General features: G+C 42.4%; 1 protein-coding gene across 2 annotated transcripts in view; it reads left to right on the top strand.

Annotated features, from left to right (window-relative positions):
• The window catches only part of CPSF3 (cleavage and polyadenylation specific factor 3), a 52430-nt gene that overhangs the window by 31975 nt on the left and 1414 nt on the right, over positions 1–19041 (top strand). For both annotated transcript variants that reach the window (XM_008981158.4, XM_002758044.7), the window contains exons 14-17: positions 54–148; positions 2592–2679; positions 10129–10198; positions 12838–12934. In XM_008981158.4, coding sequence (XP_008979406.1) covers positions 54–148; positions 2592–2679; positions 10129–10198; positions 12838–12934 — 350 coding nt within the window. The remainder of the gene's footprint in view (positions 1–53; positions 149–2591; positions 2680–10128; positions 10199–12837; positions 12935–19041) is intronic.

The raw sequence follows: 19041 nt of genomic DNA, 5'->3' as shown, positions 1-19041 counted from the left end.
CTGGAAGATTATCAGAAAAGTATATACATCTTGTAATTACGTCTTCCTTTCAGGTGATGTCGAAGAATTAGAAATTCAAGAAAAACCCGCTCTGAAAGTGTTCAAAAATATTACTGTAATACAAGAACCAGGCATGGTGGTATTAGAAGTAAGATAAGATCATTTACCTAAACAATGAGGGGAAAAAAGTTTGAAAAGAGTTCATGTGTAATCGTGGAGAAAGTTAGTTCTTCCCAATTAGAAAAAGAATATTTTTGGAAAGCATATAGATGTATGTTTTCAAGATCAGCATTAAGTATAATTAAGTCGCTGAGGGTTTTCTATGTAGTCACAAAAAACTAATAATAAATTAAGGTTTCATATTTAGCATGTGTAATAAGTGTCATTCTGTCATATAAATCTCAACTGATTTTGTGGTACCCCAGGATGTTTTTAGTTATCTCAAAAGGTTTACGATTCTTAAGGTAAAAATATTAATTATGTTAAATTAAGACAAATTTATCATGTACCACTCATTAAAAGAGTAGACTTTTGAAGATTCAAATAAACAACAGTAAAGTGACCCAAATCTGGAAAGGCTGGAAATTATTAAATTAAGTGGTGTGGTTCCTGTTAGAATTTTATTTTATTTTTTGGTTTTTTTTTTTGAGACGGAGTTTTGCTCTTGTTACCCAGGCTGGAGTGCAAATGGTGCGATCTCGGCTCACCGCAACCTCCGCCTCCTGGGTTCAGGCAATTCTCCTGCCTCAGCCTCCTGAGTAGCTGGGATTACAGGCATGCACCACCATGCCCAGCTAATTTTTGTATTTTTAGTAGAGACAGGGTTTCACCATGTTGACCAGGATTGTCTCAATCTCTTGACCTCGTGATCCACCCGCCTCAGCCTCCCAAAGTGCTGGGATTACAGGCTTGAGCCACCGTGCCCGGCCCCCTGTTAGAATTTTTAAATCCAGCTTGTGGAGTTTGGAAGATAGATACCAAAGGAATTGCCTAGTTGATTTAATAGATTGGGGGCTCTTAAGTTTAAAGAAGTTCTTTCAAAGTGAGTCCTGTTATTGAATAGTCCAGGGAGGAACTTTGTCTGCTGCTCTGCCCCAAGATAGAATTGCATATAAATTGCCAAGGTAAATGGTCAACTATTCTATGCATACATTCTGATTTTTTTTTTTTTTTTTTCCTTTTTTGAGACAGAGTCTTGCTCTGTCATCCAGGCTGGAATGCAGTGATGTGATCTTGGCTCACTGCAACCTCCGCCTCCCAGGTTCAAATGATTCACCTGCCTCAGCCTCCCAAGTAGCTGGGACTACAGGTGCACACCACCATGCCCGGCTAATTTTTGTATTTTTAGTAGAGACAGGATTTCACCATGTTGGTCAGGCTGATCTTGAACTCCTGATCTCAAGTGATCCACCTGCGTTGCATATATTCTATTTTAAAACAATAAGGATTTCTCAGCTTTGGTCCCAATACAGTTCTGTGATTTAAGTATAAATTTGATTCATAAGGCTAAAAGCAACTAAAGAAAGTGCCAGGCCAGTCCCAGTGGCCTGTAATCCCGGCACTTTGGGAGGCCAAGGTGGGCAAATCACCTGAGGTCAGGAGTTCGAGATCATGCTGGCCAACATGGTGAAACCCAGTCTCTACTAAAAATACAAAAGTTAGCCAGGCATGCTGGCAGGCATCTGAAGTCCCAGCTACTTGGGAAGCTGAGACAGGAGAATCACTTGTATCTGGAGGGTAGAGGTTGCAGTGAGCTGAGATCGTGCCACTGCACTCTAGCCTGGGTGACAGAGCAAGACCCTAAAAAAAAATGTAAAAAACACACAAAGTGTCAAAAGGAGTAGTTACATGCAGCAATATATAAATGTTAATGTCAGAAAAAGGGGGAAAGTTATTAGAGACATTAATTTAGCGAAAGTTATTAGAGACATTAATTTAGCTCATGCTACTAAATACTATTAGAGGCTGCGTAAATACGTTGGAGAATGTTTACCCTAGGAATAAAAGCCAGGGGATCTGAGGCTTAGTGTGAGAAGCAAAAGTAAATGCTTCTTCACATTCTTTCTGTAGTCATATACTATACTAAATGTAAGCATTAGGAATTTGAGGTTAGCCCAGCCCCAGTAATTATCCTGTGCAAGTATCTTTCGAGTCAGTTTTCTCTTTTATAAAATGAAGTTAATAGTACTATTTGTTATGAAAATTAAATGGTAACACCTATAAAACATTATGTGAAAAGGAAGTGCTCAGTACAATTTACTTTTGTTGTTTACAGAAAGTTAGAGGAGTATGGTATTATTAATTTCAGTAAACAATGAGTCAGTTAATTTCAGTGAGGTGCTAGAAGCAGTCGTGGTGGGGTGGGGAGGCAGTGGTTCCACGTGTACAGTCGTGGTGGGGTGGGGAGGCAGTGGTTCCACGTGTACAGTCGTGGTGGGGTGGGGAGGCAGTGGTTCCACGTGTACAGTCGTGGTGGGGTGGGGAGGCAGTGGTTCCACGTGTACAGTCGTGGTGGGGTGGGTTATACTTGTAGCTTTTGTGGTTGGCCTCTGTAGGCGGGTCACTTCCTAATTCTGCCTTTTGCTTTCCAGTGGCTGGCAAACCCTTCTAATGATATGTATGCAGATACAGTAACAACTGTGATATTGGAAGTTCAGTCAAATCCCAAAATAAGAAAAGGTAAGAGTTCTTTTATTTTTATCTTTTAATTCTTTCAATTTTCTTATGTTTCTCTGAACTAAAAAGCAGTAAATAGACTCATAACAAACTTGATCATTTCTGTATAATCTTTAAGATAGAAAATATACACAGCAATGTACATTGTTAGTATTTTACTTATTTTTGTCCTGGTTCTTCATTCATACCGCAAAAATCTGGCTGCAATTAAGAGTAGGATAAAATCCTTTTAGAAGCAGCCCTCTTAAAAGTAATTGAGTCAGAGATTCCAAAATAGTGATGTATTGAGCCAGTTAGATTAGGAAGAAATGCTACTATCTTCATGTTTAATAAAACTTGTGGAATAGAATCGAATCTCCCTACGGGACAATTTACAACCAGAGAAAACAGTGAAGATATTTTTGTGTTATTTCTTTGATTCTGTTTTGGTTTTTTTTTTTTTTTTCTATTTTTGAGACAAAGTCTTGCTTTGTTACCCAGGCTGCCCTCAAATGGCTGGGCTCAAATGACCCTCCCACCTGAGCCTCCTGAGTAGCTGGAACTACAGGCATGAGCCACCGTACTCAGCTCTTACGCATGTTTTAAGCTGTGACTCTCTTATAAGCTTAAAACTTAAGCTTAAGTATATAGAGTATATAGAGTAGTCCTGTTTGCTGCTGCTGGGGGAGGTGACCGTACTGGGAGCCTCTCAACCGTTACCCTTCACATGGCATTAGATCCTGTTCTCTGCTGGAATATTATTGTTTCTTCAAAATATATAGTTCTTTCATTTCATGAGAAAAAGGTTTAGCAGACTGCTTTGTAATTCATCTTGTTATGCTGCATCTATGACATAAACAAATTCCTGGACAGTCTAAATCTAAGTTACGCATGTGAGTCACTGGCAAGCATTTGCATTTGTTTTGAGTAATAGTAATTGTAAAAATGATCATTTGGACATCATTTGAGAACTTGTTTTAGTTGAATTAACTAATGGGAAACGGCCCCCCCCCATGTGCATGGAACACAGGAGGTAGCTGTGCATTTGTGTAAGCCGCAGAATGCTGCACCCTGGATTCTGACACGATGGTCAGTGTCACAGTCTTGGTCCTGGCGAACAAATATATTGACAGAAAAAAGGCAGTTGTCAGTTTTCTCTTACAGTCAGGCACGGTGTCTCACACCTGTAAACCTAGCACTTTGGGAGGCCAAGGCTGGTGGATCCCTTAAGGTCAGGAGTCTGAGACCAGCCTGGCCAACATGGCAAAACCCCATCTCTTCTAAAATTACCAAAAAAATTAGCCAGGGTAGTGGCAGGTGCTGGTGATCCCAGCTATTCCGGAGGCTGAGGCACTAGAATTGCCTGAACTTGAGAGGCAGAGGTTGCAGTGAGCAGAGACCGTGCCACTGCACGCCAGCCTGAGCGACAGAGTGAGATTCCGTCTCAAATAAAAAAAATTTTTTTTCTTACTTGTCTTAGGTGGTAAAAATAAAGGTGTGTAGGGTAGAAAGAGGAACTTTTTAAAAGATCATGAGTAAGTAGTGGTGCAGAAGTGATGTAGGAAAGAGGGTTGGGTCTGGAGAGCAGAATCCAGCCCAGAGGCTTTGGGCCAGCGCAGCTTTCAGCTCAAAGGCCCTGTCCTTCTAAGAGCACAGCTGGCCTTCACTTCTTATCTTAGCCTGTTCAATCCAAATCAAACGCCACCAAGGTTGCTTTCTCTTCATTATATTCTGATAGCCCTTTTGTAAAATGAAGTCTTTTTGGTAATACAGTCAACTGATTAGAAATTGACATACTTTTGAAAAATAAAATTTCTATGCAAAAGTGGCATTTTTTAGGCCAATTAGGATGTTGTATAGTCTTGGCGATGTTTAGTGTCAATGCTCTGCCAGCCTGTTTTACGTGCCTTGTGGCAGAGGGGGGATCACAGAGATGTCGTCAGGATGTCATCTGTTGTTCTGATGAGGGCTTTGCCTAGCGGTGATGCTGAGAAACGAGAGGTCCTGTGCTGTATGGATAATCTCCACGAAGCTTGGGTCTGTTTTGCACAGGAAGGAATACGTGACCTATCATAGGTTGGTTTGCCTTTATCTTGATTATATCTCTTAATACTCCAGTCCAAAGTGCCACGTACCTTTACATTTCATGTAAATTTAACAGTAATTGAATTTAAAATAATTATAACTGTATTATGAGTGATCCCTCTTACACTAATAATAAAAACATTCCTTCCTTTGGTTAGCCTCTGGTCCTTTCAGCAGAGGTTCATGGCAGACAGGTTAGAACTGGGCTGTTTCGTGTGTTCCAGGTGTTAGCGTTTGTTGAGCTGGCTGGCTGCCTAGTGCCTCCTAATACTTCCCATTTTGTAGTTTATGGAGAATGAGGTTTTATGTTCCTTTGGGATGATGAAGTGCTTGCAAATTTCATTAAGATTCATTTGACAGATGTTTACTGAGCACCTGCTCCCTGGCAGGCATGCTTCTGAGTGCTTAGGAAACATCAGGGAATAAAGCAAACAGATCTGCCCCCTTCAAGGATCTGACATTCTGTCATGTCCCAGGGCTTCCTTATAGGGTTTAGAGTTGGGCAGATCCCACAGGGTCTTTTTGGCCATTGTAAAGACCTCAGAGTTTGAGTGTGAGTAAAGTGAGGCAATACTGCAGAGCTTTGAGCAGGGCTGAGACAGGATCTGACAGTTTTGAAAGGATTACTGTGGTGCTTGCTGAAAGTAGACTGTTAGGAGGGCAAGCAAGAAAGCAGAGGCTCAAGGTGGAAGCTTCTTCAGTCATCCAGGTGGCAGACAGTAGCTCAGGTTAGGATGGAAGTCATGGGGGTAGGGCAAAGTGGCTGGATTCTGGAGATGTTTTAAAAGTAAAGCTGACCAGTAATCCCAGCACTTTGGGAGGCCGAGGCAGGTGGATCACCAGGTCAAGAGATCGAGACCATCCTGCCCAACATGGTGAAACCCCATCTCTACAAAAAAAAAATAAATTAGTTGGGTGTGGTGGCATGCGCCTGTAGTCTCAGCTACTTGGGACGCTGAGGCAGGAGAATTGCTTGAACCCAGGAAGCCAGGAGGCAGAGGTTGCAGTGAGCCAAGATTGTGCCACTGCACTGGAGTCTGGGCAACAGAGCAAAATTCCATCTTAAAAAAAAAAAAGTAAAGCCAGTGGCCGGGCGCTGTGGCTCACGCCTATAATCCTAGCACTTTGGGATGCCAAGGTGGGCGAATCACAAGATCAGGAGTTTGAGACCAGCCTAGCCAAAATGGTGAAACCCTGTCTCTACTAAAAATAAAAGAATTAGCTGGGCGTGGTGGCGGGCACCTGTAATCCCAGCTAGTCAGGAGGCTGAGGCAGAAGAATCACTTGAACATGGGAGGCAGAGGTTGCAGTGAGCTGAGATTGCACCACTGCACTCCAGCCTGGGCAAAAGAGTGAGACTCCATCTCAAAAAAAAAAAAAAAAAAGTAAAGCCAGCAGTATTTCCTGTTGGATTAGCTGTAAGTGGTGACAGAAAGAGAATAGACGGGATGAACTTTAAGATAATGATCCAAGGTGTTTGTGATACTTTAGCCTGTAGAGTTGTCACTCATGGGGCTCAGTGACAGGTTTTACTAAGCAGCACTTTCTCCTTTCAAACGTGAAAAGTATTGTAAGAACTGGTACGCTGATGCTTATGCTGCTCGTGAGAAAGTTGATTCTGTCTATTTGTTATTTGTTGAACTGACTTCTTCAGATCCAAACTTGCGATTTTCACATTTAGAGCAGAGTCAGCGACTGTGGCCCACGAGCCACACCTAGCTCGCTTGGTTTGGTAAGTGCAGTGTTCCTGAAGCCCAGCGTGCGCACTGGCTTCTCTGATGCCTCTTTCCCACTACAGCAGCAGAACTGAGTCATTGCAATAGCAACCATATGGTCTCCAAAGCCTAGAATGCCATCTGGGCATTTACAGAAAAAGTTGCCCGCTTCTCCACACACCTTCTGTGAAACGATCTGATTCTTCTTTGATGGCATTTTTCTCCCTTTTCATTTCTTAGCCTCCTGACACTTCAGATTCTGGAAACACAACTTGTATTTATCTGCGTGCGTGTGTGTGTGTGTCTGTGTGTGTGTGTATCACCACCAGCCTCAATTTATGTGTCCCGTTCTTACCAAAGGGGAAAGCTCACATATTTTCAAGATACATTATTTTCTGTTTTCACATTCCATGACATTCTTCTCTGTGACATGGCACCTGTTTTCAGCATGCGTGTGTCCTGTTTCGACACACAGACCTGCTAAGGACAGGTGTACATGTCTGATCGAATGGTTTTGTGTTTCATATGATCTCATGTGTCTGACGGGTTTTTCTAAATATTCATGCAGGAATTTGCAAATATATATATACACGCAAACAGTGGAAAGTTTCTTTTAATTGTTTCATAGCTTAGATATTTATTTTTTAATATATTTTGTGACATTGTTTTTACATGTCAATTAAATACCTATTTTAATTATTAATAATAAAACTAACAAGAATAAAGGTTCAGTTTTATAGCTTTCTTGGCTAGCACCTGGTTAGTTTTTTGTTGTTGCTGTTTTATTTTGTATTTTTATTTTACTTATTTTTTGAGGCAGGGTCTCACTCTGTCACAGGTTAGAGTGCAGTGGTGCAGTCTCAGCTCACTACAGCCTCAACCTCCTGGGCTCAAGTGATTCTCCCACTTCGGCCCCGCAAGTAGCTGGGACTATGGACACACGCCACCTCCCCCGCCCTGTGTTTCACTATGTTGCCCAGGCTAGTCTCAAATGTCTGAGCTCAAGTGGTCTGCCCGCCTTGGCCTCCCAAAGTGCTAGGATCATAGGTGTAAGCTACTTCACCTGGCCTTTTTTTCTTTTAAATGGAGATGGGTTCTCGCTATGTTGCTGAGGCCAGTCTCAAACTCCTGGGCTCAAGCAGTTCTTCCTTCTCAGCCTCCCAAAGTGCTGGAATTACAGGCAAGTGGTTAGTTGTATATACAATTAAATTCATGAATTAAAAAGACTTCGATGAACTATGGTTTGAATTATGGAATAGTTTAGGAGAAATGACAATTTGACTCTTCCATGGAGTAGATTTAAATAGGTATGTGGGAGTACAGAAGTGAGTTAATAAAGCTACACTTAATTATACAGTATTTTAAAAAGTCATCGTATTACACGAGAAAGTTATTACTTGGGCTGAGAAATTGAAAGTTAATTGAAGAAATCATAATTTTTGAAGTCTCTTTGAAATGACAGAGTCTTGGCCAGGCATGGTAGCACACGCCTGTAGGCCTAGCTTCTTGAGAGACTGAGATGAGAGGGTCACGTGAGCCCAGGAGTTCGAGGTTACAGTGAGCTATGATGGCACCACTGCACTCTAGCCTGGATGACAGAGTGAGACACTCTTTCTAAGGAAAAAAAATAAGAAAGAAATGACAGTCTTATATTTTCCTGTTTGTAGATGCGGCCGTAAGATTATTTCTGGCATTTTCTCCCATTACACACACACGCACACACCTCTCTCTCTCTCTCTCTCTCTCTCTCTCTCTCTCTCTCTCTCTCTATATATATATATATATATATATATATATATATATTCTATATATATATATATATATATATATATATATGTATGTAATATATAAAAGAGGAAGTTGATTCTGTATATTTATTAATTATCACACTGATTTCTTCCTATCCAAACCTGGGATGTTCACATTTGGGCCAGTGCATCATCCTAAGAGCACAGCTGGCCTTCACTTTCTATCTTAGCCCCTTCAATCCAAATCAGACGCCACCAAGGTTGCTTTCTCTTCATTATATTCTGATAGCCCTTTTGTAAAAAGAAGTCTTTTTTGTTTGTAACATATGTATAATATATATATATAAGAACATGAAATGAAACGATGAAAATACCCATATATACGGGTGTGTGTGTTTGAAGGATTTTTAAAGTCTGCACTTTTTTTGTAACAGCATTATACTTAATTCACATACCATATAATTTATCCATATAAAGTGTAGAATTCAGTGATTTTTTAGCATATTCAGAGTTGTACAACCATCACCACAATCAACTTTAAAACATTTACATCACACCAGGCCAGACATGGTGGCTCACACCTGTAATCCTAGCACTTTGCAAGGCCCAGGGGAGCAGATTGCTTTAACCCAGGAGTCTGAGACCAACTTGGGCAACATGGTAAAACCCCATCTCTAACAACACACAGGCAGAGTCAGCCAGGCATGGTAGGGCACGCCTGTAGTCCCAGCTACCCGGGAGGCTGAGATGAGAGGATCACCGGAGCCCAGGGGTTAAGGCTGCAGTGAGCCATGATCACACCACTACATTCCAGCCTGGGCCACACAGTGAGACTGTCTCAAAAAAATACACACACACACACACACACACCCCACTCCAAAAAGGAACCCCGTATCCCTCACTTATGATGCCTCAATCTCTATGTTCTCCCAAACTCAAAGCAAGCCCTAATCTACTTCCTGTCTTCCTGGATTTGCCTGTTCTCAATGTTTCAGATAAAGGGACTCAGACAGTATGTCGCCTTTGATGACTGGCTTCCTTCACTATGCTGTGTTCAAGGTTCATCGTGTTGTCACATAGCTGGTACTTCATTCCTTTTTGTGGCCAAATAATTTCCCATTGTATGTGCATAGCACACTTTATCATTGATCCCTTGATGGATATTCCGGTTGTTTCTGTTTTATGGCTTTCATGAATAGTGCGGCCACGGATATCTGTATGTAAGTTTTTGCGTAGCCGTATGTTTTCATTTCTCTTGGGTCTGTACCTAGGAGTAGAATTACTAGGTCCAATGCCGACTGTTTAACTCTGAGGAAGCACCACACAGTGAGCCCTGCACTCTTGCTGCTGGTGATGCGCTGAGAGCTGTTTAATGAGGCGTCAGCATGCCTGACTCCAGACTAAGGGTGACTCATCTTCCCAAACTGACAAATTTCTTTGTTTTGGAAGGAAAGCTGAGTAATTTAATGGGCAAGTGATTTTAAATATTAATGTTTATTAAAATAATTATATCTAATAGAATAAATTTTTATATCACATTTTAGGTAAAAGACTTCACAGATCTTTGAGCTTGAATATGCCCCTAGAATTCCTGGAGTTTTAATTGCCTGTGGTCATAAATGTAAAGTTTGAGAAATATGGGAAATAAAACTAAAAATAGTAGTAAGTGTCATTTTGTGGTTCTTTAATATGAACATTAAATATTGGAGAAAGGGTGAAAAGATGTTAATAGGAAGTATTTTTTAAAATACAAATAAAAAGAACATGAAATTATTTCTCTTAGCAGGCAAATAATACATATCCATGCTTGTCACTTTAAAGATCCCATAGTTAATTACTTTAACTCAACAGTAACCATGTTCTGATTATTGATTTGGAAGTTATTCTAAATAGGAATTGAACTCTGTCACTTTTTTTTCCCCCAGGTGCAGTACAAAAGGTTTCTAAAAAATTAGAAATGCATGTTTATAGCAAGCGGTTGGAGATCATGCTTCAGTAAGTTTTTCACACATTATTTCTCAACAAGGTAGTGACAGTGGGCTGGAAGGAGCCCAGGATTCAGCTCTGGCTCCTACAGGGACTGGGGTGTGGCTCTGACCAGGCCCCTGTGCTGCCCTGAGGCCTGCTTCTCTATCAGGAAGAGAGGGGTGGCCCCGTTCCCTTCCAGCTCCGTCCTCTAGGCAGTTCCAAGTATCTGTGACCTGCTCGGTCAGCTGTTTGTGTTTCAGTTGATCCAGTGCCTCAGGATGCTGGCACAGGGCCTGCCGAGTCAGCAAGGGTGAAAACGTTCTCATAAGGACAAGTGCAAAAAGCTTAGCTGCATGTGACTATCACGAAGAATTATTTTCTGTAGTTACCTGTTAAATGTGAATTCTTTGTAAAATGGTTCTCTTCCAGACTCTTCTTAGTCTGTAAGCTATGAATTACCTTTAGACTAAGTATTCCTCTTTATTTGGTTTTATTTTGGGAGATAGGGTCTTGCTCCATTCCCCAGACTGGAATACAATAGCGTGATCTTGGCTCGCTGCAGCCTCCACTCCCAGACTGAAGCACTCTGCCTCAGCCCCCGTCACAGGCCCACACCACCATGCCCAGCTAATTTTTTTTCGCTGTAGAGACAGGGTCTCCCTGTGTTGCCCAGGCTGGTCTCAAATTCCTGGACTCAAGGGACTCTCCTACCTTGGCCTCCCAAAATGCTGAAATTACAGATGTGAGCCCTCGCCCCATTAGACATTTTAACAAAGTAAGGTATTCTGCTAGTTTAGAAGGCTTTTATGCTAACATTTCTGTTCTTTCCTTCCTTTCCCCAAAATTCGACACTAACCGTTTTTAAAACAGCAAATTAGTGACTTAAAAAAACAGACGATTTAAATGTTTTTTAACATTTAATGTCATTTAGCTTTAAATGATGACTTTCCTTATAGAAGCTGTCACATGTCTTCAAAGATACCACTCTTCCTGCCTCCCCTCCCTCTCGCACCTCCACAAACACACCGGAACTATTCAACTCTTAGGAACAGAAGTATGAGACAGAGCTTCCATTCGGCCCAGGAATGTGAGGTTCTCATGTCCTTAAACTTAAAAATGCAGCTGTTTTCCCAGTTGTTTAAATACTTAGGGTCAGATAGGAATAAATGTATTGGTTTCTTTAGACAAGCCAACAGTAGATCACATGAAAATGTAATCTTTTTTTTCCTATCCTTTTGAATACGTTTCTGTATTTAAAATATAATCTTTTTGGCTGGGTGTGGTGGCCCACACCTGTAATCCCAACACTTCAGGACGCCGAGGTAGGCAGATCACTTGAAGTCAGCAATTCAAGACCAGCCTAGCTAACATGGCAAAACGCCGTCTCTACTAAAACTACAAAAATGAGCACGTGCCTGTAATCCCAGCTACTCGGGAGGCTGAGGCTGGAGAACTGCCTGAACCGGGAGGCGGAGGTTGCATTGAGCCTAGATCATGACACTGCACTCCAGCCTGGTGACAGAGCAAGACTCTGTCTCTAGATAGATAGATAGTAGATAGATTGACTGACGGATCAATCGGTCTTTGTCCTTTGTGTTAGTGTCCCCGCTAAGTTTATTCACACATTTGATGAACAGTAGCTGCCTGAAGATGCAAGCAGTTGATTCCCACCTCCCCTTCCCCAGCTTAATACACTCTTATCAGAGCTTAACTGTCCTAGGCTGACCGAGGTCCGTGTGCTGTTTAGGTTCACTGACTGCCTTTCTTACCTGCACTCAGCCTGCTGGTTGGGCTGCTACTTCCTAACACTTCTGTACCAGGGAGGACAATGTTGAAATGAATGATCAAACCTTCTCCTCCATGACAGAGGCAATGTCTTAGTGCCTTCTGTATCCCATCTCCTAGCACAGCCCCTGCCACATAGAAGATGCTCAATAAATAGCGAATTTAATTAAAGTAAGAGTGGGCAGCTAGTGGGCTGTGAGCCATTTTAACCTAGATCCTGGATTTGAATGCCAGCGCAGCTGTTTCCCAGCCATGAGGCTTTAAGCAAATCACTTAACTTCTGTGTCTTACTTTCTTCACATATAAAAGGGGATCCTTACCAAAGTGATTATAGGTTAAGATAACGTATATAAACCACCTAGCATGATGCCTGCTAAGTAGATCATTCTTGAATAATAGCTGTGTATTTTCCCTGTTTTATAAACGTAATAAGCTATATGCAGGTAAATAAGAAGCTTGTCTCTAGAGTAAATACAGGCTGAGGCAGGTGGCTCACACCTGTAATCCCAGCACTTTGGGAGGCTGAGGCAGGGGGATCACTTGAGGCTAGGAGTTCAAGACCAGCCTGGCCAACATGGCAAAACCCTGACTTTACTAAAAAATACAAAAATTAGCTGGCCATGGTGGCACGCACCTGTAATCCCAGCAACTTGGGAGACTGAGGCAGGAGAATCACTTGAATGGGGGAGGCAGAGGTTGCAGTGAGCCACCCAGATCACATCATTGCACTCCAGCCTGGGAGACAGAGCAAGACTCCCTCTCAAAAACAAGTAAATATAAGTATTCTGCTTTAGAACTGGAACCTATCTTCAGTTTTATTTTTTTCTCAGATATGTAGAGCTGGGCTTCTTCACTAATCCTGCATTTCTGCTTATTTTAAGGGACATATTTGGAGAAGACTGTATAAGTATAAAGGACGACTCTGTTCTTAGTGTCACAGTGGATGGGAAAACTGCCAACCTTAACTTGGAGACGCGGGTATGTAGTGTCCTAGTGTCCTTCCTTCATTTCCAGACATTCGGGAAATCAAGCGAGGACAAAAACCATCTGTGCCCTCACGCTGAACAGTCTACTTTTGCCTTTTGCCATTTCCTTCCAGTGTTTCCGACATTTTTCTCACATTGTCCCTTCTATATTGTGACGTATGAAGTTTTCTGTGTTTTCCAGCTTGCTGCGTAGTGCAGGGTTCCCGTGTGTGTCCCTCCGCTGCTGTCCTTTTCCTTAACACACCTGCCTCACATCCGTTCTCTAGTTTAGCATCTGTTGACTCTCCCTTTTTTAAAGAAGCTGCTCTTTTATTTGCACCAGCAAGATCAAAGTGGATTTTCCAAACAATAAGGTTTGAGAGGCCGGGTGCGGTGGCTCACGCCTGTAATCCCAGCACTTTGGGAGGCCAAGGAGGGCAGATCATGTGAGGTCAGGAGTTTGAGACCAGCCTGACCAACATGGAGAAACCTCATCTCTACTAAAAATACAAAATTACCCCGGGCGTGGTGGCGCATGCCTGTAATCCCAGCTACTCGGGATGCTGAGGCAGGAGAATTGTTTGAACCCAGGAGGCGGAGGTTGCAATGAACTGAGATTGCACCATTGCACCGCAGCCTGGGCAACAAAAGTGAAACACCATCTTAAAAAAAAAAAAAAAAAAAGCTTTGAGAGTGTGGGGCCTGCTCCTGTCTCCCCGCAGCCCCTGCGTGAATCATTCCCAAGATGAATGAACAAAGATATCTTCCCCGCAGGTTGTTTTTGAAGATTAGAATAGTTCCAGATAACCTATGCTGTGATTTTCTTTTATATGTTTTTTGACTACATAGGTTCTTTAAATCTATTTATTTAATAAAATTATAGATAGTATCTAATTTATATCTAATCTAATAATAACATTAGATTTATTTTACCTTAATAGGAAAATAAGCTAGAAACAAGTAGTTCACTAGGGAAGAAATATTGATAGCCAGTAATCAGCAAACTAATGTTCAGATCCATTCATAATAAGAGGAAGTATACTTTTTTTTTCCTATTTCATTTATTTCCGTAGGGTTTGGGGAACAGGTGGTGTTTGGTTACATGGATACGTTCTTTAGTGGTGATCTGTGAGACTCCACCCATCACCTGTGCAGTGTACACTGCACCCAGTTTGTAGTCTCTTATCCCTCATCCCATCCCACTCTTTCCTCTTGGGTCCCCAAAGTCCATTATGTCCCTCTTACGCCTTTGCATCCCCGTAGCTTAGCTCCCACTTATGAGTGAGAACATACGGCATTGGGATTCCATGAGGAAGTACAGGTTTAAAGTGCTGTATCATGCTTAGCATACTGGCACAGATTAAAGAGAGTGATGTGACCCAGTGATGGCGAAAGAATAGGGAATAGTTACTTTCAGGTGCGATGGGAGGGATGGGGAGAGAGAGTATAAATTAGGCAGCGCGTTCATTGTTTCTGAAAAGCAGTGTGGTGGGTGCATCAAAAGCTTTTAAGAAGTAGGTCCCGTGGTGGTACACCTGTAATTCCAGCTATTTCGGATGCTGAGGTGGGAGGATCACTTGAGCCCAGGGGTTTAGGCTGCAGTGAGCTATGATCACACACTGTACTCCAGCCTGGGCAACAGAGCAAGACTCTGTCTCTGGAGGAAAAACAAAAGTCAGGCCTTTTATCTGTAATTCCATTTACTGAATTTAACCAAAGATAACAATTAGACAAGTGAGCAAAGTTTATATAAAAGGATGTCTATTTTAGCATTTCCAAAAATGGCAAGAAATGTAAATATCAAGAGTAAGGGATAAAATAACTGCACGTACATGGCATATCCTTATACTTGGAATAATAAATATATTTAGTTACCAGGAATGATGGTACAGCAGGCAAGAGAAAGAAAGAAAAGGCATCCAGACTAGAAAGGAGGGGGTCACATCATTCTTGTTTGCTGATAATATGATCTTGTATCTAGAGAAACCGAAAGACACCACCCCAAAACTCTTATGTTTGATTAATAAATCCAGTAATGATTAAAAAATCAATGTACAAAAAGTAGCATTTCAACACTCCAGTGACAACCCAGCTGAGAAATCAAGAAGGCAGTCCTACCTACAGTCACTACAAGAAAACAAAAACCAAACCCGGGAATAAATGTAACCCAGGGGGTGAACGATCTCTACAAAGAAAACTAAAAACCACAGATGAAACAACTTATGGATGCCACATGCAAACAGAAACATATCCCGTGCTCATGACTCAGGAGAATCAATATTAAAATAACCATACTGCACAAAGCAATTCCTATCCAAATAACAATTTCCTTTTGTATACAATTAGAAAAAACAATCCTAAAATTTATATGGAACCAAAAAGAGCCAAAAAAAAGGATAGCCCCAGCAGTCCTGAGCAATAAGAACAAAGCTGGAGGCATCGCATTACCTGACTGCAGATTATACTTACAAAGGAAGAGTAACCAAACAGCATGGAACTGCTTTAAAAATACACACATACGTCAGTGGAACAGAATAGAGAACACAGAAATAAAGCCAAATATTTATAGCCAGCTGACCTTTGACAAAGCTGATAACTCTTCAATTAAATGGGGCTAGGAAATTAGATTGCCTTATGTAAATGAAACTGGATCCCTGTATACAAAAATCATCTCAAGATGGATTAAAGACTTAAACATAAAACCCAAAACTATAAAAGTACTAGAAGAAAAGCAAAGGAAAACTCTTTGGGACATTGGTCTAGGCAAAGACTTCAAAAGCACAGGCAACAAAAAGAGACAAATGAGACTTAAAAGTTTCTGCACAGCAAAAGAGGTAGTCAACACAGGCCAAGCTCAGTGGCTCACACCTGTAATCCCAGCACTTTGGGAGGCTGAGGCCAGCGGATCACTTGGGGTCAGAAGTTCGAGACCAGCCTTGACAACATGGTGAAACCCCATCTCTACTAAAAATGCAAAAATTAGCTGGGCGTGGTGGCATGTGCCTGTAGTCCCAGCTACACAGGAGGCTGAAGCAGGAGAATCGCTTGAATCCAGGAGGTGGAGGTTGCAGCAAGCCAAGATTGCACCACTACACTACAGCCTTAGGGAAAAGAGTGAAACACCATCTCAAAAAAGAAAAAAAAAAAAAAGAACACAGGGACAAGACACCCATTGAATGGGATAAAATGTTTACAAACTGTGCATCTTACAGGGGTCTAATATTCAGAATATATAAGGAACTCAACAGCAACAACAAAACCACAAATAATCCCATTAAGAAGTGGGCAAAGGGCCTGGCATGAAAGCTCACGCCTGTAATTCTATTACTTTGGGAGGCCAAGGCAGGTGGATCACCCGAAGTCAGGAGTTCAAGATCAGCCTGGCCAACATGGTGTCTCTACTAAAAAGACAAAAATTAGCCGGCATGGTGGTGCACACCTGTACTCCCAGCTTCTCGGGAGACTGAGGCAAGAGAATTTCTTAAACCCAAGAGACAGGTTTTAGTGAGCTGAGATCACGCCATGGCACTCCAGACTAGGTGACAGCACAAGACTCCATCTAAAAAATAAGGGGGGCCGAGGTGGGTGGATCACAAGGTCAACAGATCGAGACCATCCCGGTCAACATGGTGAAACCCTGTCTCTACTAAAAATACAAAAAATTAGCTGGGCGTGGTGGCGCGTGCCTATAATCCTAGGTACTCGGGAGGCTGAGGCAGGAGAATTGCCTGAACCCAGGAGGCGGAGGTTGTGGTGAGCCAAGATCGCGCCATTGTACTCCAGCCTGGGTAACAAGAATGAAACTCTGTCTCAGAAAAAAGGGGGGGGGGGCGGCAAAGGCCATGAATAAACATTTTTCTTTCTTTTTTTTTTTTTTAAGAGATGGGTTCTCGCTATGTTGCCCAGGCTGGAGTGCAGTGGCTCTTCACAGGTGCGATCCCACTACTGATGAGCACGGAAGTTTTGACCTGCTCCTGACTTGGGCCGGTTCACCCCTCCTTAGGCAACCTGGTGGTCCCCCACTCCCGGGAGGTCACCATATTGATGCTGAACCTAGTGCTGACACCCAGTCGGCATAGCACACTACAGCCCAGAACGGGGCTCAAGCAGTCCTCCCACCTCAGCCTCCCGAGTAGCTGGGACTACAGGCACGCGCCACCGTACCCGGCAAATAAACATTTTTCAAAAGAAGACATACAAGCTGGGCATGATAGCTCATGTATGTAGTCCCAACACTTTAGGAGGCTGAGGCAGAAGGCTCACTTGAGCCCAGGAGTTCAAGACCAGCCCAGCAACATAGTAAGACTTCATCTCGACAAAAAAAAAAAAAAAAAATGAGTCACGGTAGCATGTGCCTGTAATCCCAGCTACTTGGGAGGCTTAGGAGGTTGAGCCCAGGAGGTTGAGGCTGCAGTGAGCTGAGATTGCACCACTGCACTCTGACTGGGGCAACAGAGTAAGACCCCGTCTCAAAAAAAAAAAAAAAGAAGACATACAAATGGCCAACATGTATATGAAGAAATATTCAACATCACTAATAATCAGAGAAATACAAATGAAAACCAGTGAGATGCCCTCCTACCCCAAAGTGACTATTATTAAACAAAAAGTAACACGTTGACAGGCAGGGAAAGGGAGACTTACACACTGCTGCCGGATTATAAATTCCAAAACCTCGATGGAACACAGTTCGGAGATTTCTCAAAAAAACGAAAAGAAACTGCCATTTGACACAGCAGTCCCACTACGGGATACCTATCCAAAGGATAAATCAATATATCAAAAAGATACCTGTGGCCATGCGCAGTGGCTCACACCTGTAATCCCAGCACTTTGTGAGGCCAAGGTGGGCAGATCACCTGAGGTCAGGAGTTCGAGACCAGCCTGCCGAACATGGTAAAACCCCATCTCTACAAAAATACAAAAAGAATTAGCCAGGCATGATGGTGGGTGTCTGTAATTCCTGCTACTCGGGAGACTGAGGCAGGAGAATCCCTCGAACCTGGGAGGCAGAGGTTGCAGTGAGCCGAGATGGCACCATTGCCCTTCAGCCTGGCAACAAGAGTGAAACTTCATCTGGAAAAAAAAAAAAGCACCTGCACTCCTATGTTAATTGCATCACAGTTCACAACAGCAAATATATGGCCTTAACCTAAGTGTCCATCAGTGGAAGAATGGATAAGGAAAATGGCATATGTACACAGTGGAGTACTATTCAGCCTTAAAAAAGAATGAAATTGGGTCTTTTGCAGCAACACGGATGGAAATGGAGGTCTTTAGTGAAATAAGCCAGGCACAGAAAATCAGGTATCCCATCTTCTCATTTATACTAAAAAAAGTACACACATGGCCATAGAGAGTGGAATGATACACAGTGGAAACTCAGAAGTGAGTGGGGGTGGGGGCTGATGGCACAGTGTCTGCTCTCCAGGTGACAGGTGCCCTAGAAGCCCTGACTAGTCCCTTGGGCTCTCTGTGCATGTAACAAAACTGCACATGTACCCCATACATTTGTACCAAAAAAAGATGCAGGTTTATTAATGTGCAGAGTTGTCCACTATACACTGTTGAGTGAAAAAAAGTACAAGATGGCACATAGGAGAAATTATCCCGTTTTCGTTTTTAATATAGATATAAAAAGTCTAGACAGTTGCTACATTGAAATGGTAACCATAGTTACCATTAGGGCAGAGGTGGTGTTTTCCTCTTTCCTGTTTTTAATGGGGAATGTTTATGGTATGATAAAAACATTTGTTAAACATATATAGTGTTTTATAATTGAGCTTTAAGAAGTAACTACAGGCCGGGCAGGGTGGCTCATGCCTGTAATCCCAGCACTTTGGGAGGCCAAGGTGAGCAGATCACAAGGTCAGGAGCGGATCACAAGACAAGCCTGGCCAACGTAGTAAATCCGTCTCTACTAAATATACAAAAAATTAGCTGGATGTGGTGGTGCCCCTCTATAATCTCAGCTACTCAGGAGACTGAGACAGGAGAATTGCTTGAACCTGGGAGGCGGAGTCTGCAGTAAGCTAAGATTGCGCCATTGCACCCAGCCCTGCCGACAGCAAGACTCCGTCTCAAAAAAAAAAAAAAAAAAATAGAGGCCAGGTGCAGTGG

The sequence above is a fragment of the Callithrix jacchus genome, chromosome 14 (assembly GCF_049354715.1).
Source record: "Callithrix jacchus isolate 240 chromosome 14, calJac240_pri, whole genome shotgun sequence".
In the NCBI taxonomy this organism is placed as follows: Eukaryota; Metazoa; Chordata; class Mammalia; order Primates; family Cebidae; genus Callithrix; species Callithrix jacchus.
Note: the sequence above shows the minus strand (reverse complement) of the source record. Positions and strands in the feature narration are given on the sequence as shown.